General features: G+C 40.8%; 1 protein-coding gene across 1 annotated transcript; it reads right to left on the bottom strand.

The window, feature by feature from the left end:
* LOC101270659 (aromatase-like) lies at nucleotides 1-27804 on the bottom strand. The gene is made up of 9 exons (XM_033408405.2): nucleotides 27660-27804; nucleotides 25503-25653; nucleotides 19582-19736; nucleotides 17198-17374; nucleotides 14119-14233; nucleotides 10239-10353; nucleotides 9640-9802; nucleotides 1600-1841; nucleotides 1-378 (listed from the first exon to the last, which is right to left on the bottom strand). The coding sequence occupies exons 1-9, from the start codon at nucleotides 27802-27804 to the stop codon at nucleotides 130-132; spliced, it is 1512 nt and encodes a 503-aa protein (XP_033264296.2). The 3' UTR covers nucleotides 1-129.
* Between the last annotated feature and the right edge of the window lie 128 nt (nucleotides 27805-27932).

Genomic DNA, 27932 nt, shown 5'->3' with positions numbered 1-27932 from the left:
AGGAGGTAAGTGTATAAAAGGCCAGAGGCCACGGTTGTTCATGGGAGGAGGACTACCTGGCAAAGGTGGGTGGTTTCCATGTGGAATACTGTTGAGAAGTGCTCCAGGGCAGGGACTGACCAAACTTTTTTAGTGGTCGAGGCACTTGTCTGAATTTCTTGGGATGAAAATCATTCCTAGCAGGTCGCTGGTCTCATCTGGTTGCAAAGATAAGTCATTTTTCTTCTGCATCTTTTCAACACATTGACCTTGCAATGTCTGCACGTGGAAGCGTCTCAGAAGTGTGACCAGGATGACCTTCATCATCACCATGGCAATGTATTTTCCCGCACAGGCCCGGGGCCCAAAGCCAAATGGCTGAAAGTACCTGTAAGGAACCTAGGAAAATGATCAGACAATTAGCCCGAGAAGTAAAGGCTAGAGTCATGCATATCTGTTTGATTCACCCTGAAAACACTGTGAGTCAGAATGCTCGGTTTCGGCGACTTGGCCATACTGCTCCTTCACGGAGAGGAATGACTGTAACTCAGATAAGCCTCTTTCTCCCTCCAGTTTGATTCACCCTTTGTGTTACGGACACAACTTCAAACAATCCCCTGTTTTGCTTTTCATGTAAATACTCAGCTAGCTCTGTGGGAAGACCATGGCTTTACTGCTGTTCTGCCAGTCATTGAGGCAAAGATTGTTTTTGTGCCAGGGCATATAACATGATGACAAGGACAAATTTAGGCAAAGGTGTGGATTCCCTGTCTATTAGTGCCAAGGATCTAAATATATTTAGTTATACAAATATTTAATGGGACACCTCTGCCTGTCTTGTCCCCATTTGGACTCACATAGTGCCTGGCACTTAATACACGCTCAGTAAGTTATTTTTGACCAATTGCCAACATGGCGTGGGTTGCTTATCTAGAAATGGAATGAATTAGACAACTGGTTTAACTAAGATCATATTTCCATATGCAAATGGAAAAAGGGGACACAGAGGGAACTATCAGGATAATTCAGGTTAAAAAAGTCATTGCCTAGAATTGACATAATGGAGGCAGAATCTCCAGTACACCTCAGTTACAGAAAAAGAAGAAGCTGAGGCTCTTGTAATTACAAAGTCTTATATAGAATGAGGCCTAGTGCTTGTGGGGCCATTTGAGAAACCAAAGGCCCACTGCCAAAACCAAATCTTTTCTTCTCACTTGATTTCCATCTGAAGCAGAAGTGGATTTCCTTGACTTAGATGATGCTACGGCTGAATCTACATGGTGACAAGGTGATAAGTTTAAATGGAAAAGTTAAGTTTAAATGGGTTGGTTAAAGAAAATTTGCCTCATTTTAAGCAAATTAAGGGCCTGAATTGTTCACCTTTTGACCTATTGTGTACCTCCATGAAGACATTTCTGAGAGCTGGAGAGCCAGCCTCCTTGCCTTGAGGACAGACATGGTAGCCATGTTCCAAGCTAGGAGAAATGTGTTTTCCTGGTGAGGTGTGAAGAGAATGAGTAAATAGAATGAAATATACATGGTGCAAACACAGAAACAGAGAGGACTTAAGAGTTGACATTTTCAAGAGTGGCACACACAGTTTTAAGGAAGGGCTCTTACATTCTTGGCAAAGTTTTCAAGAGTAAATTCATTGGGCTTGGGGAAAAACTCGAGTCTATGCATTCTTCCAATATTCAGGATAATGTTAGTCCCCTTTTTCACTGGGTAGCCATCGATGACATCATCCTCTAAGGCTTTGCGCATGACCAGGTCCACGACAGGCTGGTACCGCATGCTCTCATAAATAAAGTTTTCTACCACTTTTAGTTTTTGCATATCATCAATGCTTATGTCTCTTTCAGCTGTGGGATCAGATAAAAAGGACAAAGTAGGTCATGTTAGTTTCAACATGTGATGGGCATAAAACTCAGAGTTTCAGATCAGTATAGTTATAGGTCAGTTCGGTCTTGGTTGAAAAAATTTATATATATAATTGTAAAATATTTTATGTTTGGTCCACAGAGTGTCTTATGAAAATTCAGATTTGAAGTCAATTATCTTAACATCTGAGAGATTTCATACAAATGTCTGGATTTGTATAGAAATTAAAAAACAGGTTACATTGGACTCACATCCCCACATGACAATAGTTAGCTGAGGGTGGGTGGCTGATGAGCCCTTTAGAGGAACTTCCTCTCTGCAGCATCATGTAGACCGACCTAATCTGCTTCAAACATTTATTGCCACCTGTGTGGTTCTTGAGTTTTGTCCCCTACTCTGAATTCTAGAAGACGTTCATTCCTCCTCTAGTCAAGTGAGATGGTGAGATTAATGATGTTCACAGAAATTTTCTCTTCTGGTATCCAATGCAGTCATCTGTCAGAAAATATCACTGATAGCTACCCACCACCAGTCTCTCCCATCAGGAAACTTGCACAAGCCTCTTAGATAGCCTCATCCACCACAGGGCAGACAGCAGAAGCAAGAAGACCTACAATCCTGCAGCCTGTGGAACAAAAACCACATTCACAGAAAGATAGAAAAGATGAAAAGGCAGAGGGCTATGTACCAGATGAAGGAGCAAGGTAAAACCCCAGAAAAGCAACTAAATGAAGTGGAGATAGGCAACCTTCCAGAAAAAGAATTCAGAATAATGATAGTGAAGATGATCCAGGACCTTGGAAAAAGAATGGAGGCAAAGATCAAGAAGATGCAAGAAATGTTTAACAAAGATCTAGAAGAATTAAAGAACAAACAAACAGAGATGAACAATACAATAACTGAAATGAAAAGTACACTAGAAGGAATCAATAGCAGAATAACTGAGGCAGAAGAACAGATAAGTGACCTGGAAGACAAAATGGTGGAATTCACTGCTGCGGAACAGAATAAAGAAAATGAATGAAAAGAAATGAAGACAGCCTAAGAGACCTCTGGGACAACATTAAACACAACAACATTCGCATTATAGGGGTCTCAGAAGGAGAAGAGAGAGAGAAAGGACCCGAGAAAATATTTGAAGAGGTTATAGTCGAAAACTTCCCTAACATGGGAAAGGAAATAGCAGCCCACGTCCAGGAAGTGCATAGAGTCCCATACAGGATAAACCCAAGGAGAAACACGCCAAGACACATAGTAATCAAATTGGCAAAAATTAAAGACAAAGAAAAATTATTGAAAGCAGCAAGGGAAAATTGACAAATAACATACAAGGGAACCCCCATAAGGTTAACAGCTGATTTCTCAGCAGAAACTTTACAAGCCAGAAGGGAGTGAAATGATATACTTAAAGTGATGAGAGGGAAGAACCTACAATCAAGATTACTCGACCCACAAAGGATCTCATTCAGATTCGATGGAGAAATCAAAAGCTTCACAGGCAAACAAAAGCTAAGAGAATTCAGCATCACCAAACCAGCTCTAGAACAAATGCTAAAGGAACTTCTCTAAGTGGGAAACACAAGAGAAGAAAAACGTACAAAAACAAACCCAAAACAATTAAGAAAATAGTCATAGGAACATACATATCAATAATTACCTTAAACGTGAATGGATTAAATGCTCCACCCGAAACAAACAGGGTTGCTGAATGGATAGAAAAGCAAGCCGCATATATGTGCTGTCTAAAAAGTCCCATTTCAGACCTAGGGACACAGTCAGACTGAAAGTGAGGGGATGGAAAAAGATATTCCATGCAAATGGAAATGAAATAAAGCTGCAGGAGCAATACTCATATCAGATAAAATACACTTTAAAATAAAGAATGTTACAAGAGACAAGGAAGGACACTACATAATGATCTAGGAAACAATCCAAGAAGAAGGTATAACAATTATAAATATGTATGCACCCAACATAGGAGCACCTCAATACATAAGGCAACTGCTAACAGCTATAAAATAGGAAATCGACATTAACACAATAAGAGTGGGGGACTTTAACACCTCACTTACACCAATGGACAGATCATCCAGACAAAAAATTAATAAGGAAACACAAGTGTTAATTGACGTAATAGACCAGATAGATTTAATTGATATTTATAGGACATTCCATCCAAAAACAGCAGATTACACTTTCTCCTCAAGTGCACACAGAACATTCTCCAGGATAGGTCACATCTTGGGTCACAAATCAAGCCTCAGCAAATTTAAGAAAATTGAAATCATATCGAGCATCTTTTCTGACCACAACGCTATGTGATTAGAAATCAATTACAGGGAAAAAAAGGTAAAAAACAGAAACACATGGAGGCTAAACAGTACGTTACTAAATAACCAAGAGATCACTGAAGAAATCAAACAGGAAATCAAAAAATACCTAGAGACAAATGAAAATGAAAACAGGATGATCCAAAACCTATGGGATGCAGCAAAGCAGTTTTAGAGGAAAGTTTATAGCAATATAAACCTACGTCAAGAAACAAGAAAAATCTCAAGTAAACAATCTAACCTTACAGCTAAAGGAACTAGAGAAAGAAGAACAAACAAAACCCAAAGTTATCAGAAGGAAAGAAATCATAAAGATCAAAGCAGAAATAAGTGAAATAGAAACAAAGAAAACAATAGCAAAGATGAATAAAACTAAAAGCTGGTTCCTTGAGAAGATAAACAAAATTGATAAACCATTAGCCAGACTCACCAAGAAAAGGAGGGAGAGAACTCAAACCAATAAAATTAGAAATGAAAACGGAGAAGTTAAAACAGACACCGCAGAAATACAAAGCATCCTAAGAGACTACTACAAGCAACTCTATGCCAATAAAATGGACAACCTGGAAGAAATGGACAAATGCTTAGAAAGGTATAACCTTCCAAGACTGGACGAGGAAGCAATAGAAAATATGAACAGACCAATCACAAGTAATGAAATTGAAACTGTGATTAAAAATCTTCCAACAAACAGAAGTCCAGGACCAGATGGCTTCACAGATGAATTCTATCAAACATTTAGAGAAGAGCTAACACTCATCCTTCTCAAACTCTTCCAAAAAATTGCAGAGGAAGGAACACTCCCAAACCCATTCTATGAGGCCACCATCACCCTGATACCAAAACCAGACAAAGATACTACAAAAAAATTATAGACCAATATCACTGATGAATATACATGCAAAAATCCTCAAGAAAATACTAGCAAACAGAATCCAGCAGCACATTAAAAGGATCATACACCATGATCAAGTGGGATTTATCCCAGGGATGCAAGGATTCTTCAATATACTCAAATCAATCAATGTGATACAGCATATTAACAAATTGAAGAATAAAAGCCATATGATCATCTCAATAGATGCAGAAAAAGCTTTGGACAAAATTCAACAGCATTTATGATAAAAACTCTCCAGAAAGTGGGCATAGAGGGCACCTACCTCAACATAATAAAGACAATATATGACAAACCCACAGCAAACATCATTCTCAATGGTGAAAAACTGAAAGCATTTCTTCTAAGATAAGAAACAAGACAAGGATGTCCACTCTCACCACTAGTATTCAACATAGTTTTGGAAGTCCTAGCCATTTCAATCAGAGAAGAAAAAGAAGTGAAAGGAATACAAATTGGAAAAGAAGAAGTAAAACTGTCACTGTTTGCAGATGATATGATACTATATATAGAGAATCCTAAAGATGCCAGCAGAGAACTACTAGAGGTAATCAATGAATTTGGTAAAGTTGGAGGATACAAAATTAGTGCGCAGAAATCTCTTGCATTCCTATACACTAATGTTGAAAAATCTGAAAGAAAAATTAAGGAAACACTCCCAGTTACCATTGCAACAAAAGGAATAAAATACCTAGGAATAAACGTATCTAGGGAGACAAAAGACCTGTATGCAGATAACTATAAGACACGGATGAAAGAAATTAAAGATGATACCGACAGATGGAGAGATATACCATGTTCTTGGATTTGAAGAATCAATGTTGTGAAAATGACTGTACTACTGAAAGCAATCTACAGATTCAATGCAATCCCTCTCAAATTACCAATGGCATTTTTTACAGAACTAGAACAAAAAAAATCTTAAAATTTGTATCGAGACACAGAAGACCCTGAATAGCCAAAGCAGTCTTGAAGGAAAAAAATGGAGCTGGAGGAATCAGACTCCCTGACTTCAGACTATACTACACAGCTATAGTAATCAAGACAATATGGTACTGGCACAGAAACTGAAACATAGATCAGTGGAAGAAGATAGAAAGCCCAGAGATAAACCCACACACCTATGGTCAAGTAATCTATGACAAAGGAGGCTAGGATATACAATGGAGAAAAGACAGTCTCTTCAATAAGTGGTGCTGGGACAACTGGACAGCTACATGTAAATGAATGAAATTAGAACAATCCTTAACACCATACAAAAAAATAAACTCAAAATATATTAAAGACCTAAATGTAAGACCGGACATTATAAAACTCCTAGAGGAAAACATAGGAAGAACACTGTTTGACATAAATCACAGCAAGATCTTTTTTGATTCACCTCCTTGGGTAATGGAAATAAAAACAGAAATAAACAAATGGGACCTAATGAAACTTAAAAGCTTTTGCACAGCAAAGGAAGCCGTAAACAAGACAAAAAGGCAACCCTCAGAATGGGAGAAAATATTTGCAAATGAATCAACGGACAAAGGATTAATCTCCAAAATATATAAACAGTTGATGCAGCTCAATATTAAAAAAAAACAAAGAACCGAATCCAAAAATGGGCAGAAGACCTAAACAGACATTTCTCCAAAGAAGACATACAGATAGCTAAGAAGCACATGAAAAGCTGCTCAACATCACTAATTATTAGAGAAATGCAAATCAAAACTACAATGAGGTATCACCTCACACCAGTTAGAATGGGCATCAGCAGAGAATCTGCAAACATCAAATGCTGGAGAGAGTTTGGAGAAAATGGAACCCTCTTGCACTGTTGGTGGGAATGTAAATTGATACAGCCACTATGGAGAACAGTATGGAGTTTCCTTAAAAAACTATAAGCAGAATTACCATATGACCCAGCAATCCCACTACTGGGCATATACCCAGAGAAAACCATAATTCAAATAGGCACATGCACCCCAATGTTCATTGCAGCACTGTTTACAATAGCCAGGTCATGGAAGCAACCTAAATGCCCATCGACAGACGAATGGATAAAGAAGATGTGGTACATATATACAATGGAATATATCTCAGCCATGAAAAGGAACGAAATTGGGTCATTTGTAGAGATGTGGATGGATCTAGAGACTGTCATACAGAGTGAAGTAAGTCAAAAAGAGAAAAACCAATGTCGTATATTAACACATATATTTGGAACCTAGAAAAATGCTACAGATGAACTGGTTTGTAGGGCAGAAATTGAGACGCAGATGTAGAGAAGAAACGTATGGACACCAAGCGGGGAAAGCAGTGGGGGGTGCGGGTCATGGTGTGATGGATTGGGAGATTGGGATTGACATGTGTACACTCATGTGTATGAAATGGATGACTAATAAAAACCTTCTGTATAAAAAAGTAAAGAAAATTTTTTAAAAAAGAGAAAAATATCACTGTTAGTCTCTCCTCCTCATCTCATCAAGGACAACCTGGGTGGTAAAGTGGCAAGAACGCCCTCTCTCCACCACAACAAATGGGGTGCCTCATCAGCTCCAGGTGAGCTGGGGATTGATGGACACCTCCATGTCTCAGCTTGGCTCGACACTGGTCAGAGAGGCTTGGATTACTCTCAGAATTGGCAAAACTTCAAAGCATCCTGAAATGGGCTACTGTTTTTGCAGAATGAAAGTCAACCCAGGGTCCTGAGGCAGCTCTGTCTCCTGTACAGTTAGGTTATTCAGGAGTGGTCTCACTTGGTTAGAGAACTTTAACAACACAGCCCCTCACATACTGCTTTTCGAACACAGCAAGAGTCTAATGGGTGTATTTATCTGTGGTGGGGAGTTAGAGGGCAGATGATGGAGAAGGTAACAAAAGGCATACTTTTAGAAGTAATTACCAGTCCTGTGGGTCTAGGGGGAACAACTATACATGTACTAGTGGTTGTCCCAGTTTTATCTTTCAAGAGGACTGTCGTGTCAGGGGGATATCAAGGGGCACAAGAACTTTTCATGTCTCAAGGAAATTGTATTAAAGGTTTATGATCTCAAGAGCAGTTTCCCCTGTGTTGCCTGTACCCCCATCATTCTGTGACTCTCTCTCACTCCACTGAGCTTGTTTCTTGAATTCTCTTTTTCTCACGAGACTGAGAGCCCAGGACTGCAGGGATGGCACTGGCTTGTTCACCGCGGTGCCCTTGCACCTGGCACAGAACCCATAACCTGAAAAGGGTGCTTGAGAAAACATTCCAGAATTTGAAACCCGGATGTCATTCTGGCTCCTTGCTATCTACCTTCCCAGGCAGTGGCCCTCCTATGGCAACGCGTCTGCAGAACCCTTTCACATATTTAATCCGTGTATGAAATTTCCCCTTGTCATCTGTTTCAAGCAGCACTCAAATGGTTTTAAAGATAAGATAAAAAGTTTAAAAAATACATGGTGCCTTTTAACAACAAAATAGGTTGTTTCACAGAGACCTGTAAAGTCAAGAAAGAAAAATCTATATCATTACTGATACCTCTTCGCATATGTCTGAAATGTGTTCCTAAAGAGATTGCTTATGTGAAGCACACTCCAAATAAGGCATTCTGTTTTCTCCAGAAAGCAATTCTGACTTCTTCTGAACGTGGCAGTGTCTCCAGGGAAGGGTGGGGATATCCAAAGCAGTGGCAGAGTGATGCTGAAGCAATGGCAGAGCAGGGAGGGGACAGAGTGGGGAAGAGCTGAGTAGGGACCTGGAGGCTCTCCTGCAGAGGAGGAGGAGAGGGTGGGGGAGGGAAACTGATCGCTCCCCTGCCTCTGCTATCATCACCCTTACCTCCTCCCTCTGCCACCACCTGGAAGAACGGGCTGCTTGAAACCCAGAAACACTGCAGAAAATGATAGCCATTTCCCTGGGTGGACCGTCAAAAGCCTTTTGTCACTGATAAGGTAGCAAATCCTTGTGGAAGATCCCATGTTTTTTTACACACAGACAAATAGAACCGCATATATGTGTTTATGTGCCCATCAAAAAAGACCTTGAAGAATACACATCAAAATATTAACAGTGGGGCTTCCCTGGTGGCGCAGTGGTTGAGGGTCCGCCTGCCGATGCGGGGGACATGGGTTCGTGCCCTGGTCCGGGAGGATCCCACATGCCGCGGAGCGACTGGGCCCGTGAGCCATGGCCGCTGAGCCTGCGCGTGCAGAGCCTGTGCTCTGCAATGGGAGAGGCCACAACAGTGAGAGGCCCGCGTACAGCAAAAAAAAAAAAAAAAAAAAAAAAATTAACAGTGATTCCCCCTGGGGAATGGGAAGGAGAGTGGAAGGGATCAGGAAATAATACTTTCTGCTTTATACATCTCTCTCTTATTTGGATTTTTTTCCAGCCAGCGTGTATTTTTTTTTATATTAGAAAAACACAGAAACCTGTTTGGCATAATGAAAATACGACACATTGACTTGCTCTGTTGTTCTCTGGGTGGATTCTAATAAAGATTTTGACATAAGATTCTTACGACCTAGAAGCTGATATTCAGAAGGAATTGTTTTCTCATCTCTATTAGTTGCTTGATAAATTCTTACCAACAACAGTCTGGATTTCCTTCATTATTGCCTCTTCAACTAGGGGGTGCTTTGCAATGAGAAACAGCATGAAAAACACAGAGACGGACATGGTGTCTGGTGCTGCAATCAGCATTTCCAATACGCACTGGTTCACATTCTCTCTTGTCAGGTCACCACGTTTCTGAACAATTGAAAGCGGGGAGAAACATTGGCAACGTGAATGAACGGTTCAGAACAGGAGGGGAGGTGGCGCTCAAGGATTAATAACCTCAACAAAATGAAATCATAGAAATTATGTGTCTCTGTGTCTGATGATGGACATTTGCATTAACAATCTTCATCTCAAAGCTGAAGAACTTAACGAAATATCTATGTGTTCAGTGTCTTTGGATTCCCCAGTTTTCCTATTTTTATTGTGCAGAAACACAGAAGTTTCAGTCTTAAAGTTCAATCTTACCTGACTGTCTAATAGGGGGCTATTGGATTGGGCATTATAGAAATACTGGAGCATATAGTCAAAGCAGAAACATGCAACAGTTAACAGGAGAGAATTTTTAGACACTGATACAGTCATACACGTATGTTGTGTGGGAATTAGGGTCAGTTCAGGTCTGTACCTCAGCCAAAATCAACTCAGTGGTGAAATCCATTGAGTCTTCCAGTTTCTCTGCTATGAAAATCCTGCGTCTTTTTTTTTCTACCAGAATTTCCATTTCTTCTTTCAGCTCCTCGCTGGAAAAAACAGTGTAAATATTATCTACTTGTACACAGATATGACATCTAGATAAATGGATTTGTTTGCCATGTTTAAAAGTAAAATGATCTGCTTTAGTGGAAGCCATTAGTGCTCATGAATAACTGAATTTATACTTAATTCTTCACAAATATTCTTAAATTACATATTATATCATGTTAAGGAACCAGAGTTAGCCCATGTATCTCGGCAGTGGTAGCAAAATCAAGGCTGTAACTGTAGTTAAGGGATGAAAACTGGTACCAAATGGCTAAATCCAATTATGTTTTCTGCTATTTGATTGGGCCAGCACAGTGCTTAAGTTAAACATCAAAAACCAAAGCCAGTGAATGCCTTTAGTGGGAGCATGCACTCTCCAGTCTCCCACAGGCACCTCCATTTCCTGTGTCTTACATCCACCCAGCCCACTTTTATCTGCATAGTCTCGAAGACAATTGAGTTTGAGGTTCCTCTTCTACACAGGCAGGAAGTATTTTTCCTGATATTTATCTCATACCTTGCAGTTTCTGCCTCATAGTAACACTAAGTAAATATTTGTTGAACGAATGACTGTCTGCATCAATATACATATGCCTTTTGACAGTGTGCAGGAGGGAAAAACACCTTCGACAAAGGGTCAGGTTCTGGTCCAGGTTGTTGTCGTTCCACGTAACCTAGTTTAAGTCTCTGAGTCTTATGTCTCTTTTAAAGTGAAGGGATCAGGCTAGATGAACAATAAGGCCACCTTGAGATCTCAATTCTGTTATCTTTGACTTTGTCTTTAAGTGTATGCATTCACATATAATTGTATTGTTCCCCAATCTCAGGGAACAGTATTCTGTATTATGTTAAATGTACAGTAAATCTTTCTTTCAAATTCTTGTTGACACAGTTGCCTACACGCTTAAATACTCTGTTGACCTAAATAGCCTCTATGTTTACTTCAGTTCAACAGGAAAAGTAACAGAGGATTCTTTAAGATACCTCCTATCTTCAAAAGTTTTTTGGGGGGGCATCTCAAGGAAGATGTTTAAACATTCTGAGAGATATTCTTCAGGGTAGTATTTTCATTGTGTCATTCTAAATAAGGATGCCTACTATTGTTTATCTCTGTAAGTATGCTTTATAGGCGCGCGCACAAACACACACACACACTCACCATTCCAGACATACAGCAGGGATATATTCACGTTTATTCATTTACCTACCCATCCATTTGTTCAGCAAATATTTGTTGAGTATCTCCTACATTTATTCAATAGTGGGCTAGAATGCTCATAGCATTCCTACCTAAGCAGTGGCTCCCAAATGGCCTGGGATGTGTTGAAATGCCCCTAGACTTTGAATTCCTAGAGAATTTCTTGATGGAGCTGCATCCACTTCTAAGCATCTCCTTCCTCCCTGGGCCAGAATCAGGGGCCTGTGAATATCCACTGGGATTCCTCCTATTCAGGTTAAAATTTGCTTCTGCTTAAATGTATGTATTTGAATTTGTATGTCATTAAAAACTAGGAGAATTGAGTTAAATGTCAGTTTACAGGAAATAAGAAGTCTCTGACTTACAAATTATATTGCAAGAATTCCTCTGTTTGTACGAAAATAATGGTGGCTACGTTCCTAGTCCAGGCCACAAACACTTATTTAATGTATTCTGAGACTGAAAAACCTACATTTGACAAAACAAAAAGTAGAAAACAGTACTGTGCTAATATTGGGAATTCAAAGAGGGAAAAATATAAAATTGAATAAATAGGGATGGAAGTAGATGTCCCAGAAACCTTTACATAAATATATTTTTTAAAATATTGGTATGAAAGACAAATTCTATATGATCTCTCTTATATGTGGGATCTTAAAAAAACAATAACAAAAGGAGAAATCCCAACCTCAGTTTTACAGGAAGAGATTGGTGATTGCCATGAGTGCTGGGGGTAGGTTGGGTGTGAAATGTGTGAAGGGGGTCAAAGGTACAAACTTCCTTCCAGTTATATGATCAGTAAATCATGGGGATGTAATGTACAGCATGATGTCTACAGTTAATATACAGTATTGCATATTTAAAAGTTGCTAAGAGAGTAGATCTTAAAAGTTCTCATCACAAGGAAAAAGTTTTGTAACTATGTATGGTAAAAGATGTTAACTAGATTAATTGTGATGAACATTTCTCAATATATTCAAATATTGAATCAGGCTGTACACCTGAAACTAACATAATGTTATATGTCAATTATGCCTCAAAAAAAGTATCAGCATTATTGCAATGGAATGCAGGGGAAGGAGATTAAAAGATTTCTTTAGGTTTTTACTGCTCTAGATCAGAGGAGATAGTACATAGTGAACTAACCATTGGCAAATTTATATAGAGAGGGAATGTTGTTGAGATAATTTTAAAGAAACCAAAGAGAAACTTATAGCAGTTTTTACTGCTCTAGATCAGAGGAGATAGTACATAGTGAACTAACCATTGGCAAATTTATATAGAGAGGGAATGTTGTTGAGATAATTTTAAAGAAACCAAAGAGAAACTTATACAGTCTCATGCAGTAAGTTTCTATGGGCCTGCTGACCATACTGAAGCTAAACTAATGACCAAGTTTAACTGCGGACCAATAAGACTCTTGAGACGACCACAAATTCTGACAGCAGTGAAGAGATGAACCATTTATCTTACCGATTCAAGTCACAATAAACTCTGGTAGAAACAAAGAGAAATGTTTAAAGGACCAGGTGTCCAAATCATCCACCTAATACTCATCATCCGCTTGAAATACATAAAGCAACATCAAGCTGACTACCTGGAGACTAATACTACTGAATTTCAAAACACGCAAACAGGATGAAGTTAGCTCTTCAAACAACTTTGGGAAATTGTAGAGATGGAGAATTTAAGATAGTCAGGGACATCTGGGAAAGATATGAACAGAGGGATGGGGAAAACTAACATGTTTATTGCCTACTATGTGTCATGCTTTGTGCTGATTGCCCTTCATAGAGGATCTCATTAACCTGTATTGCCACCACGGAGGGTATGTTATATTTTACTTTGAAGAACTTCCCAAGGACATTTGGTTACTAAGTGGTAGAGATAGGATACAAACCAGGTCTGTCTACCTTTAGATCCCCTGTGCTTTCCACTGGTGGTTAGAGGTGGCATGTATACTGGCTGGCTACTTACACTCTGAAAACCATTGATTATCCAGTAGGTCATTGGGCATTTGTCTAGTCTTCTGCTAGACTAGTCTGACACCAAAGCAAAGCCATTTAATGACAATTTTAGGATCCCCCAAGATATAAGATGCATAACTAAACAAACAACACGTCTTAAAAAAGTTCATCATGAAAAAAATTCTCTTGCAACTACTGTCAATTCTGACAAATTGAATTAAGTTAAATTCATTCAGAAGCAACACAACAATAAAATGATTTATGTTTCCATTTTTCCAGACATGCAAAGGGAATTTTGACTAATGATAAGGATAGGTTCAGCCAACCCTTCTCTTCAACTCAAAATACACAGCAGTGTCCTAGTTCCAGAGATGGAGCTCTCAGCCTCCTAGGGGAAAACTGCCCTGGGCCAAAGTCTTCTTTTCCTCTGTGGTCTGGCCACATGCTGCCAAATTGCTGTAAGAAGTGTTTCACCGGCAACTTAACAGCTCCCTTGCGGTCTGGAGAGGAGAAAGCTTGCCGAAGAGGCCAGCAATAACTAAGACACAACACAGATCAATCCAATCTCAGCAATAAATATTCCAAAATATGTTACTTACACAGACTTTTCATACTTTCTGCGTAGCCAAGAAATCTTAAAGAAGATGTCTGGTTTGAGAAGGAGAGCTTGCCATGCATCAAAATAACCCTGGATTTTAACCACGATGGCCCTTTCTGGAAAAACAGAAAAAGATCAGAACAGATGAGCAAAAATGTGAGCCCAAGAATGGTACACTGCTCAGAGAAGATCCCCTGTAGACTTTCCTACCATCTGGGACTCTAAGCAGGTCAAGGTTCCACCTTCACTGGGTGTTTCAGCCAGGGGAATGCTACTAAACAAATCAACACTAATTTATTCTGCTTGGCATCTAAACTGGCCACGTTAACCAGAGATTTGCCAGTTTTCAAGTTTGTGCTAGAGACACAGCCTAGAATCTCACACGCTTCTCCATGGCTGAGCCTCCAACTCCCTTCTGTTTACCTGACCGTTTGAAATGAGAAGTAATTAATGCTGTTACGGCCTCAATTCTGGTGCCTGGAAAGGCAAAAAGCCTCCCCACTCTGTTTATATTTCAGTCCAGAGTGTAGAATTCATCTTGGAATCTTCAGTGCCTTGTCCTGAGTCTTGTGCACAGTCAGATCTTAACGGATGTTCTTGAATTAAATTGAATACTAGAGAAAAGAAAACCCCTGCTTTTTTCAAATTACACACAAGAGAAGGGAAGAGACATTTGCAGATGCAGAAACTGCAGTTCATAGAAATGAAGAAACTTGCCCAACGTCATACAGCCAGAGTGGCAGGAAGTCCCTAGGCTGGAGCTCGATTCTGTCTGACCTCAGGGCCATGTCCTTTCCTCTTTGGTGCACTGAGTCCCTCAGGCCAAATGAGAGTTTAACAAGGACCCGGTGAGCAGAGGGAAATACACATAAGTCTGTATGGGTTATGAAGGTTCTTAGACAGCAGTCTGCATCCATAAGTTAACAGAGAGCTGTACAATTCCCTTTACTTGATCCCTCCTAAGAGTCAAGGCTAGTGGGGAACCAAAGAGCAGGGACTGCTAAAATAGGTACCTGTCATATCTTAGGAGAGATGTACATGGAACAGGCAAACAGGACTTTCAGAGTCCCTGTGTGAAAGGGGATAAGGCAAGAGACTGTGACTTTCAGAGTGAATGGGGCTCCCATCCTAATGTCAATCAGATGGGGTTCCTATGACTCTGGTAAGGAGTCATTAAAGAGCCAGGGAGATGAGGCAAGGAGAGTGGAGCGGAGAAAGGGAGGGCTTATCGCTTGTCTGCTTGTCCAAATGTGGTCAATCAGGGAGCAGGTGTGATAGCTCAGCCGGTTTGGACAAGTGTGAAACTCGTGCCTTGTTCTTGTGCCTGTGATGTTCTTCCTTCAGATCTGCACATGGCTCATCGTCACACTTCATCTGGGCTATTTTCAGACATCCTCTCCACAGAGGCCTTCCTGACCACCCTTTGTCTCCACAAGAGCTTCAGCCTCCCACTGACCTCCCCCTTCACTTTCTAGCCCTTTGCTCTACTTTTTTTTTTTTTTTTTTGAGGTACGCGGGCCTCTCACTGCTGTGGCCTCTGCCATTGCGGAGCACAGGCTCCGGACGCGCAGGCTCAGTGGCCATGGCTCACGGGCCCAGCCACTCCGTGGCATGTGGGATCCTCCCGGACCGGGGCACAAACCCGTGTCCCCTGCATCAGCAGGCGGACTCTCAACTACTGCGCCACCCGGGAAGCCCTGTTTATTTAAGGCACTTATTATAGCCTAATATATTACTAGATAGTTAGTTGTTTACTGTCCATATACCCACTAGGATGTAAACTCTTTGAAGGCAAGGACTTCGTCTTGTCCAACTGGTCTATCCCCAGAACCTAAGTCTGGCATAAAATAGGCAATCAATAAATATTAGTTGAATGAATGTATGAATCAATGAGCATTGCTAGAAATCAAGTCAGGAGAAATTACATTAAGCTGACAGCAGCAGAATGGAATGAATCCACATGATTAATGTTTGTTCTTTTGTTGGCGGTAGAGTTGCATGTATGTGTTTAATATTTGATTCTGTAATATAGTGAGGAAAGCAGTTTCTTGAGTGAGACATCTTGCAAGGATTGTTATAAATGCTAAGTGACAAAGTTTATGTGAAGCAAGTTTTTATACTGCTTGGCACATAGTAGATACTAAATTTATGTTAGTTATCATCATCATTTCCAGCAGCCTCAGTACCCTTATCATCATATAGAATCAAAATTTTCATACTTAGTGGCTTTGAGGGAGAGGTGTGTATGTACATTTATGTGTGTGTGTAGATATATGGAATGTGTCTATGTGTTTGTGTGTGTATATATATAACTATACATACATATATACACATATATATGTCTATATCATGCCCAAAAGAATGGTTGGTAATGGTTAAATACATAGGTTTGGTGGTAGGATATATTTATGACCAAATCAAATGATCACATCTGTTAAGTTTCAGCTGTGGGTAGAATCCTATTTTCTAGAGCAATGAAGAGAGATACAAAAGAAATAGAAGATGGCCCCTTCTGTGGATATTTATGACCTTATAAGTGAACAAGGCAGACATACCAGGAAAAATATTTGGGAATACTTAGAAGGGTTTAAAGAAGAGCAGTATGCAAAAGAACATATCTTTGCTTGAGTCCGTTATCCTTCTTCTCATGCCCTGTTTAATACAGGGCTGAATGTCAAGTCATAAGAATGAAAATTTCAGGGCTTCCCTGGTGGCGCAATGGTTGGGAGTCCACCTGCCGGTGCAGGGGATGCGGGTTTGAGCCCTGGTTCGGGAGGATCCCACATGCCGCGGAGCGGCTGGGCCGGTGCACTGCAGCTGCTGAGCCTGCGCTCTGGACTCCACGGGCCACAACTGCTGAAGGCCGCCTGCCACGGCTGCTGAGGCTTCCGTGCCTGGGGTCCGTGCTCTGCAGCAGGAGAGGCCACAGCAATGGGAAGCCCGTACACCACAATGAAGAGTGGCCCCTGCTTGCCACGGCTAGAGGAAGCCCGCGCACAGCAACGAAGACCCAACACAGCCAAAAAAAAAAAAAAAAAAGTAAATAAATATATTTTTTAAAAAAGTGAAAATTTCAGTACCGTTCAAGGGGATCCCCAGGAAGAGCTTGTTAGAGGTGTCCAGCATGATGCACCGCACGAGGGTCAACACATCCACATAGCCCGACTCGTTGCGGACCTCCTCCAGCCTGTCCAGATGCTTGGTGATGGAATCAGCACAGACGGTCACCGTGCGCACCAGGCCAGAGCCAGACAAAGCTGAAGGGTACATGTCAGAGTGAGCCGCCTCCAACTCCAGGGCACACAAACTATCAGGCAATTTTGGCTTTTTATGTTTGGAGCTTAACTGACGACAAATTTTTATTCAGTAAATGGGTGGAAATTTTCATATTCTTTTCATTTTTCTATATTCTACTAATTGTCTACTAGAAAGTATCACTTTTATGATTAAAAATGAATGAATGAATGAATGACAAATCTTTTTAAAACAAATGATTCACAATTAAACTTTTATTCTACCTATGACAAATCATTTGTGAGATTGCAAATGAAACATTTAGTATTTGTGATCATAAATTACAAATCAGTAATTTTCTATATTATGTACATTTCTCTCTAAAGAAGGTTTGGATTTCACTTGGGTGATATTTTATGTTTCAATGAGTGGCAGAATATTGCTACAGAAGTATTCAAATTGGATCTTACTTTTTAGATCTAAGGTGCTTCCTGTTTAATTGTAGTTCATATGTGTAAAGTCCTAGTCTTATAAACTACCAAATGTATCCTTAATTTTGGTTTCTCTTCAAACTACATCCAGATTAATTGTACTCAATCAATGTCATAACAACAAAACAAAACTTTGTTGGTTGAACAGTCTTCTTCACAGGACTGGGAACACTGGGGACAGTGATAACCTATTAGCATTGTACTTCAAGTCCATAGTACAGGGTGGCCCTTGATATATATTTGTCAAAAGGAGGAATGAATGAATGAATAGATGAATGAATGAATGAAACCAGGTAGAGTGAACTGGCTCTGATCTCTCTCTTTCTTGGCTCCTGACCATCTGAGCATCTAGTGGTCCTAATGGTAGGTGGTCTAACATGAGTTTAACTCTTAAAGTCCTCCTTTCTCTGTTTGTTCAAGGTTGCTCTAAGCTTTCTTTAGGAGTAATCTCTCTTTTTTACGTCTTTTTTATTCAGACTTGCTGTTAAAGTCAGAGCCCTCAAACAAAGCAAATCAGCTGTGCTGCAGAAGCCCCTGAAGGCACACTTTGCAAATAAGAAAGGAAACCTGGTGAGTGGTCCTAGAGTCTAAGCATTTCCACCCATGTGTAAAAAGGAAGTTTGGGTTGGCAGCATACGTTCTGACTTTAGGAGGGACCTGGAGGTATGAAAGGCCAGGATGCTGTTTTCTTGGGTGACTGTCACAATCACAAGTGAGATAAATGATTCCTCAATGAATCAGTCCTTTGCATGGAAGGGTTGGCTTTGTTTATCACTCCCAGACTGATGTATGATTTGCCTCTACGTTCAAGAGCTTGAAACCACATTTCAAATGTATAAACCACATTTCAAATGTATAAAAGGAATGGGGAGCCTTTAGAACCTGGAAAAGGCAAGGAAACACTTTCTCCCTAGAGGCTCCAGAAAGGAACACAGCCTTGCCAGTGCCTTGATTTTAGCCCCGTGAGACCCATGTCAGACTTTTGACCCATAAAACTGTAAGGTAATGAATGTATAGTTTGAAGCCAAAGGCTTCCATTCCAGCAGCATATATAGTAGAGGGGGAAACCACTAGATAAGGAGGTTTGTAATCCAGTCTCTGCTCCTCCATACCTGGCTATGTTGCCTGGAGGAAAAATCACAAGCTCTCTAGAAATGTACTCCTTAAGTATAAAACTCAGAGTCTGGATGGAATGACATATACAACTCTTCTCAGTTCTAAAATTCTGTAATTTATTTGCAAATTGCTATTTTAAGATATCTGGGATGTCAGCCAATGATTCAGCAAACATGTTGGTTATGCTAAATCAACTATATGGCTGACATACTAAGTTCTTAACTGAAGTGATCTTAAGTATATAGGGTGCCAATTCTCCTTCACATTCATGAAATTGTTTGTGGGTCAACAAGAAGGACAGAGTTTGTGTTGGGTGAATATGTAGGCTCTGGAATTGTATCCTGTGCTACCATTTGCTGTTGGTGGAAACTTGGGCAAGCTATTTAAACTCTTTATGCCTCAGTTTTCTCAGCTGTAAAATGGAGGTGATAAGGGTATTTAACACATGGGGTTGCTGTGGGATTAAAGTTATCAAGGGCTTAAACAGTGCCTACTACATAGTACATGTATAATGAATGCTAGCTCTTACTGTTTCAAAACTGTGAAGCAGCAGAAGTTAAAAATGATTTCAAGAAGGCATATTCATAGACAAAAGAGCAGAATGTAGCCAGACATCTGAATACCTTTCATAAAGTAAGTTCTAACAGCTTTCCAAAGGACTGGATTATTGTTAAATATGACGCCTTTCTCATGCATGCCAATGCACTGCAACCCAAGTTTGCTGCCGAATCGGGATGTGTAGTGACTGTGCTTCATTACGTGGAACACGCTTGAGGACCTGCAGAGAAAGCAAACCTTGGAGTTACTTGTTGAGGGTCAGGAGAACTCAGTGTGATGAGTTTGCCTACCAGGTGGCTCTCATACCAAATGCCTGTTGATCTAAATGCAATGCATAATTTCTAGTATTCAGATTAAATAAGCACTTGTGTTAGCACAAGAACTTCCTTCTCCAGTTGAAACATTTCTACTGCTAGCTCTCTGTTTGAGCATCACTAAAGATCAACACACACACGCACACACACACACATACACACACACACACAGAGTTATTCGTTATTTCCCCTTATCTAACTCCAAGTCACTAAAATACTCCCCATTACTGTTGTCAGAGCTACAAGGCTGTAAGAAACTGAACCCTCCACACCACCATATTCCTGAGAGCCTCCAGCCTCCAAGCAGTCCCTCTCCAGACAGTCCTCCCCATGCAGAAGTGAGCCTCATAATCGGAAGTTGCTGGAATACCTGAAGTCTTATCTCTTTAGTTTGGAACCAGCAGTTCTGCCTTGTACCACCCGTCCCCCAGAGGCCCTAATCAGGCCTGGCCCCTCCAGGGGAGTATCATTATAGGACTGAAGGACATCTCCTGGGCACCTCTGGCCCTGGGCTTGGCTGGCTGGGCTGGCCTGGAAGGCTCTCTCTGGTGGTGACAGCAGCTGTCTTGGGGCTCTGCGTCCATCATGATTCATCAAGGTCTCCAGGGTCACAGAGTTCTCCCAGGACATAGGACACGCTGAGCCATTAGATAGCCCTTGCTGTGGCAACCCTGGGACCTTGCCAGGAACCCAGGCTTCCTTGAACTTCCTGGTTCCTCTTCCACTGCTCTGCCCTCTATTCCCACCCCCAGGCCTGGCTCTTAAGGCCTGAGCTGGGTCTTCAGAGCAACTAGGAAGGAGCAGGCAGCCCCTCCCCACCCATGTCCTCCTTCAGGTCTTGCTTCCTGCCCCAAATCCCACTCTAACTGGGGCACGATAAGGCAATGAGCATTATAACATGTTGTAAAATCCTAGCTGAAGACGTCATGGGGCCTCCGTGTGTGAGGAGAATATTGTCTTCTTAGGACAGTGGTACAGAATTCTTCTGCAGAGAGACTCACTTTGTTGAGAAGATGTTTCAATAAGATTGATTATAAATTAGGCTATGGCATTGGAAGTATAAATTGATCATTTAAATAATTTAACATTTGAGAGCATAAAGGATAAATGGATAGTTAGTCTCTTCAGGATAAAAGATGGGGTGGCTTTATGTCTTCTATTGTATTTTCAATACGCAAATCCAGATACTTCAGTTTGTATTCCAGGGAATTAATTTGACTGATACATAGATAAAATTTTGTCCTGTATATGACATCATGCTATAGAAGGGACTGAAATTCTTATTAACTAATAGACTTCAGAATTCTAGCTATTCGTACCGTCCCCTAAATCACTCTGTAATCAAAGCAGCAAGTAATTTGTATACTCTTTACTCACAAACTCAGATCTACAAATTTTAAGTGATTAGTTGACAAACAGAATACTATTTTTCTGCTCTGACCTGTAGAGCTTTTGAGTATATCATAAAATACATTGGTCTGTCCATATGTTTTGAGGAATTACTGGTCAATTAAAAACTTCAACCCAAATAAAGAGCGAATGATTAAGTCAGTTGTCCTTTAGGGGGCGCCAACATCTCAGTTATCCTGAGACAGAGGCTCTGACTTGGCAAAAAACAAAGCAGGGAAGACAGAAGTGATACACACAGCAAGCAAAGTGTCACCAAGGATGAGCAGTTTAAAATAAGGTCACTTATCAAAAGTAGGCTGGCTTTATCTAACTGGAGTAAATCAGGAAAGTGAAGAAGGGAAGGTTGGTGATGAACTAGGGTTGCCAGCCCAGAGCTCCCCTGATATTCAGGAGAACATTAGAGATCTTCCCACAATGCGGGCCGGCCTGTAACACCAGGTGAGGGAGATGTTACATTGACTGACTGACTGACTGACTGACTGACTTACTGACTGGCTGGGAGAGTGAGGACTTCTTACCACTGAGGAGAGACAGTGTGAGTCCCCACCCTCAGAAGGAACAGTGGGTAGTGTAAGATGCCTGATCCCTGGGGTAATTATTCTTCTTGAAACATGACTGAAGTCAAAAGACATCCCCAAAGATGGCAAACCTAACGTCTCTTCAAAATGAAAAGTAGCCAGGAAGTAAGTCCTTAGGTGGTAAAGAAAAAGCCACCCTCCCGTTCTGAGTTTAAAGAACTCACACACCTGTGGTCAGGTTCAAGATTGATAAGTACTAGAAATAGGGGGGAGACAATCAATGGAATATTTGATACCAAACATTTAAAAACACATGCCTTATGTAGACCTGTTCTGTGCCTGTGACTTATACTCCATCAATCCTACCACATTTTCCCTGTCCTTTGCCCTCTAATATCCTTACCCAGGTTTGATACTGAGGTCACTGCAAGAGAAAAAGAATCTTTGTAACAGAGAGTTCTGACTGTAACCACCCTAAGCTGACCAAATTTAGTATCTCTAATATGGGAACACCTTCCCTGGTCTCTTGATGTGATGCAATGTGAAGTGCCTAGGACTAACAGGAACGTATTATTACGCAACAATTAACCTGAATCGAATAGAGCCTATAGACCTAGTGTTCAGTTTATAAGCAATACCGGGAATAGAAGAATATGTTCAATGACACCATAATGAGATACTGAGAGAGATTTGGAATGTGGGACGTCCTGTAAGACAACTGATGTGGTCTCTTCAGAAGGTCAAGGTCATGGGGAAAAAGGGCAGAGGACTGCTCTTCTAACTTTCCTGTTCATTTGAACTTTTCATACTAGAAAGTTGGAAAAATATTTTCTTGTCGATCATTAGAGTCTCTCCCTTCCATGCATCCTCAAGTCCCTTGACCCTCTGCTTACTTTGTCCTAGTTGCCTGGTAAAACCTCAACCCTGGCTAAATCCAGCTCTCAGTTTAGCTTACTCTGTGCTTGCACCTGGCAGTTGAATGGGGCCAGGGAAAAAACCATACATGCACATGGACACACACACACACACACACACACACACACACACACAAACACTGGCAGGTCTCAGTTAAATTCAAGTGAGCCCTTAGTGCAGCTGGCAATTCTACTACATTTCCCAAGTCCAGTCACTCTCTCACTTTCCTGGATGACTGTTATATCCTGTCTCCTCTGTCCCCCAGTGTTGTACTTCTCACCTTTATTTCAACTACAGACTTCATTTCCTATTTTATTGAGAAAACAGAAGCAACTGGAACCTCTGCAAGTCCAACCACCAGGATCAGTGCCCATATATTCAGCCTTCCCTCCTGTTACTGTGGATGAACTTCCAGGTCCCTTTTCAAGGCCACATCCACTTGTTACCTGGACCCCCTTGTCATCTCACCTGGCACACTCCTTTTGTGTGCTGCATCAACACTTTCGTCTGTAACTCATCATTCCCATCAAAACACACATGGTTAATATCTTGTATCTTAACAAATAAAAGCTCCTTAGACCAAACATCCCTTTCATTTCTCTGCCTCCTTTATGGCAAAAGAGTGTCTGTACCTGCTGCCTCCAATTCTTCTCTCCCCATTCTCTACAGTGGTCAGACTTTTGCTCCCAGCACTGCATAGAAACTGCCCTTGTCAAGGTCACCCATGACCTCCCTGGTGCTAAATGCAATGCTCACATCTCTGTCCAGTCATGTGGCACTATCTGGAGAGTTGACAATTCCATCCTCCCTGACATGCATTCTCGCCTGGCTTTCAGACCTCCACACTCTCCTGGTTTTCCCTTCTCTGTGTGGTTGTCCTTCTCAGCTTCCTTTGCTAGTTTCTGACTACAGTCGAAGGTCTGAATGGTTAGAACTTCCTTCTTAATATCCTATTCAGCAGTACTAGGCAAGTCAAGTCAAAATATCTGAAATGGAATCCTGATTTCTCCCCATCCCGAAGTTGCTCCACCCACCTCATCTTCCATATAGCCCATATCTACCTGATAATGGTGTGGACAACCATCCTGGGTTTCCCAGCTTAAAAATCCCACAACGTGGGAAATCCTCTGGTTCCAAATAAACCAAGACAGTTGTTCACCCTACTGATAATACTATGTTTTAGCCTTTTATTGTTGGTATATTAATACTGCAACAATATATTCCTCTACAAGGGTAGGGATTTGGGAGTGATTTGTTCATGATACCTGTTGTACATAATAAGTTCTCAATAAATATTTATTTAATGAATGAATGGAGAGCCAATAATTTCTATGATAGTTTAGGGTCATCCAGTGCTTAGTATAAATTCTAATAAATAAATGTACATTTACAGAATAAAAGAATGAATTTCCTATAAATTCGGAAATGACTAAAACAGGTATACAAATTCTATAACCTTAACTGTTATGTTAATTGCTAACATATGGCCAAATATCATCCTAATTATCCTGTTAAATGCCAGTTCCTCTTTATGGATGCTATTCACGTTCTATTTTTGATATTTATGGCAAACACTAACATATACACATGACATATAGTGTCATGCATAACTTCTGTAGAACCTCAATAATTTAGCGCATCTCTGCCTGGGGAATCATGCATACTTTATCTACAGGTAATCAGATGGATCTCTCCCCATAGCCCCCAGTTGCTCAGGCAGAATCGTGGCAGCACTGGTGCCTGACTCCCACCCCATCGTGCTCCAAAGTTCTGCAGCCCCCCACTTCAGAACTAAGCTGCTTGGAAAAGTTGGCCCATAATCTCTACACAGGTGTAATAACTACAGACGTCAAAATTTTCAGAAGAGAAAATACCTGGCATATTATTCAAAGAAAAAGAAAGAGCTTTCTGACATCCAGTGGGGTCTTTTTAAGAGGTATGGGTAGTTCTGGAAGGACCTGAAGAGCAGGCAAGGGAAGATGGGGACAAACATGTCCTATTCCTGCGGGGAGCTCATCCCTTAAGAAAATTGAGCAGCTGGGAGGCAATTAAGGAGAACACAGAGACTCCAACCAGAGAAAAGCCTGTGAGGACAGGAAGGGGAAAGAACTGGGAAAGCTGGGGGAAGGGCAGAGTGAGTTTTGTCATGTTCTCAGCATGAATCAGCACCTGACCCTGTCAGGGTCACTAAGGTCACTTTCCTAATTAAGACAGCAGTTGCCAGATGCTACCTGCACTGTAAGGAGGATCCTATTTCAGCAACTGGTCAGGGTTCCTGGGAATTTATCTGGTGATCTAAGTACCTAGTGTCTAAGAGCAATTTCTGTCCTGGTCCTCTGGTCCTTTCTCATGTGCTTCATTCTTCCCTCCATGTCTAGTCTTGCACTCCCAGCACCTGAACTACACTTAAGGGTAAGAAAATTAGACAGAACTCCTCCAACCTGCTTAGGTGTTTCCCCAGGGAAAGGCCCTCTACTCTGGAAGCTTCTTACCTTTTTTCCTCCTCAAGCTCTGTAGCACGTTGCAATCATTTGGGGGCCTCTAAACACTACGGATGCCCAGGTCCCTCCTTCCCAGGAGACTGTAAAAGTTGGGTTTGTGGCCTGGGCATTGGGGTTTTGAACAGCTCCTTGGGTTACTTTAATATGCAGCCAGGGTGAGAAGCACTGTCCTAGATCCTGAGCTGCAGGCATCATCCTTCATTTAAAAAGTAGTAAAAACACATCTTTAGCAACAGACATCAAGATATCGAAATAAGTTTGTTTAGTTTTTAATATGAATATTCCAGCCTTGATTTTTAAATATGTCCCCGATTATTAACAGACTTACTTGCTAATAATGAGGGTTTCCTCTCCATATATCCAGACTCTCACGAATTCACCATACGTCTTGTTGTAGTAATTGCAGGCACTGCCATTCCCCATCCAGAGGAACCTGCAGTAGGAAATGAGGGGTCCAATTCCCAGAAAGTAGCCAGGACCTAGGAAAGTCATCAGATCAGTCAGTATTTCTGCAACACCAAAAAGAGCGATTGCTTTAAATTAACTGCTATTCTTGTTCTTTTGATCTGGATGTCCTTTTGTATCTTCTGATGTATATAGGTGAATCACACACACAAAATGATTAAAACAACAACACAAGTTAACATGATGCTCTTCACAGCTCCATGAGTAAAAAGTAGTCCAGAGTCTACACCACTCCAGTTCCATTTGGTCTCAAGCATTTCGGTCTGAACGGACTGAAATAGGTGTCTACTCTATTCTTGCTGTGTTAAATGGTGTCAATGAGTTTCAAATACAAGTCAATCAGTCCCTCTTGTAACAGGCATGAAAACCAGGACAAGTGACAAGCTGACAGGTCTGTCTGGCTGCGTAGTTTTGTCTGAAAACTTTGGGTTTGAAAGCACCAGTCAATGGAATGGGTGGGTTTGAATTAGTCTGTGGTTTGGGTGTCATCTTTTTAACTGTGAGAAACACGGTCTGCAAAGACAATGTCCCAACAAACAGCATACATTTCTTTTTTATTTCCTTCAAAAAGGATTTGGTTTAAGAAGAGAATCTTAAGCTAAATCTCATTAGACAAAATAAAGCTAAGCACTGAGGAATGAGGCAGTGTGTCTGATCTGTGTCTAGACCAGAGTCTGAGTCTAGTGATGTGGTTTTAGTGAAGAGCCGTGGCTCTTACACCCTTGCTGACATAGGCAATGACAGAATTGTGAGGAGTGTGAATCTGGTGAGCAGCCAGGGGAGTTGCTGTTGCTTGTATCAGAGAACAAACTTGGTAGCTTGATTTTAGTGGTGGTGGTGAAAAGTTCGTCAAAAGCTTGTTGGAATGGTTTTACGAGCTTTATTGTAAAGTTATACCATTTCTGTATCTTACTCCTTTAATTCCATTCTGTCAGTGAAATAGTCGTTCAGCCAAAACTCACACAACTATCTGAGACAGTACAGTGCTGATAATTTAGATAATCTAAGTTTTTGGGTGAATCATTTAAATTGGATGTTTAAACCCAAATCTGGCAAACAAGGTTTATTCCTTAACTTTGAAGTAGCTGGGTTAATGTGGAAAAGATTATCAGGGTATTCTTTTTGCCCTTAGTGGAAAGTCTTTGTTAATGTCTATATAAGCAAAACAAGTTTGGGAGTCTTGGGGTCAAGGGGTCTTAATCTTAGGATTGTTCTAATAACATTATATGTAGATGATTGACTTACAGAATTTTTTATGGGACTGGGAACACATGCCTGCCGTGAGGAATTTTCCAAGAAACTACAAAGCCGTCTGATATTTCTGGGAGTTCTGAGTTAATCTGATAGTGTAGAGTGGTGTTGTTTCTACTGGGATTATCTGGATAATTATATTATACTCTACTTTTGATTGATCCACAGAGCTTGTGGAAGATTTTTTTTTAGATTTTCAAGGGAACTATAGTGATCCCCATTTTTCATCCACTGTCCAGGTCCCATCTACCCCTTGTGGTGGCACCAACATCACCACCATGCCCAAAAATAAAAAAAAAATAAAGAATGGGATAAAGAGAAGGAATAGGTTCAAGAAAGGGAGAGGGCAGAGGACATGGATGAGGTAAAGTGGGAGGGAGACAGAAAGGAGTACAGAAAGCATTCCAGAGACATTTTCACCTTTAGACCAAAATTGGAATGAATTTAAATTAAAAAAATCCAAAACCTGGAATATTACCTTGTTCCACCGCATCTTAAATTTACTTTAAAGGATACTTTTGCCAAGTCTATTTTACCGAAACAAAATGCAGACTGGAAGGGATTATCTAAGATTTTTTTAATGCTTTCATTTAATATATGCAGATAATTGGTAGAAAAATGTTCACCTGAATTCATTTGCTAATATGCCTTGGGCTTCAGCCATCTCCTCAGGTTTACTCTTCGCTGTTTTGCAAATTTCCTTTACTTTCATGGACGAAAAGCCCAAGGAAACACTCTCCTTAGATACAGAACTAAATGACTGTGTTACCTGGTATTGAGGATGTGTTTTTATAATTCCAAACCAAGAGAAGAAAGCCAGTGAGGAGCAGGATTGCAATGCTGGCAACAGGCACAACTTCGGTCACCATGCTGATGATGTTATAATGCACTGAGTTCAGCACTTCCAAAACCATCTTGTGTTGCTTGATCTCAAGGGAAGCAATTTAAAGTCCTGTGGAAATCAGAGTGGCAGAAAAATTAGAGAATCCCCAAAGGTACATCTAGGACTCCTGTTGCTTCAGAGGATGCTGTACTGTAGAGA

Source organism: Orcinus orca, chromosome 2 (assembly GCF_937001465.1).
Source record: "Orcinus orca chromosome 2, mOrcOrc1.1, whole genome shotgun sequence".
NCBI lineage: Eukaryota > Metazoa > Chordata > Mammalia > Artiodactyla > Delphinidae > Orcinus > Orcinus orca.
Note: the sequence above shows the minus strand (reverse complement) of the source record. Positions and strands in the feature narration are given on the sequence as shown.

Excerpts from the sequence above, each read along its gene's own strand:
- LOC101270659 (XM_033408405.2), bottom strand. The coding sequence starts at position 27,804 with ATGGTTTTGGAAGTGCTGAACTCAGTGCATTATAACATCATCAGCATG. Across the intron at positions 19,737-25,502 it reads GAAACCCTCATTATTAGCAA|GTCCTCAAGCGTGTTCCACG; the intron begins GTAAGTCTGTTA and ends CTTTCTCTGCAG. Across the intron at positions 379-1,599 it reads TTGAAAACTTTGCCAAGAAT|GTTCCTTACAGGTACTTTCA; the intron begins GTAAGAGCCCTT and ends TCATTTTCCTAG.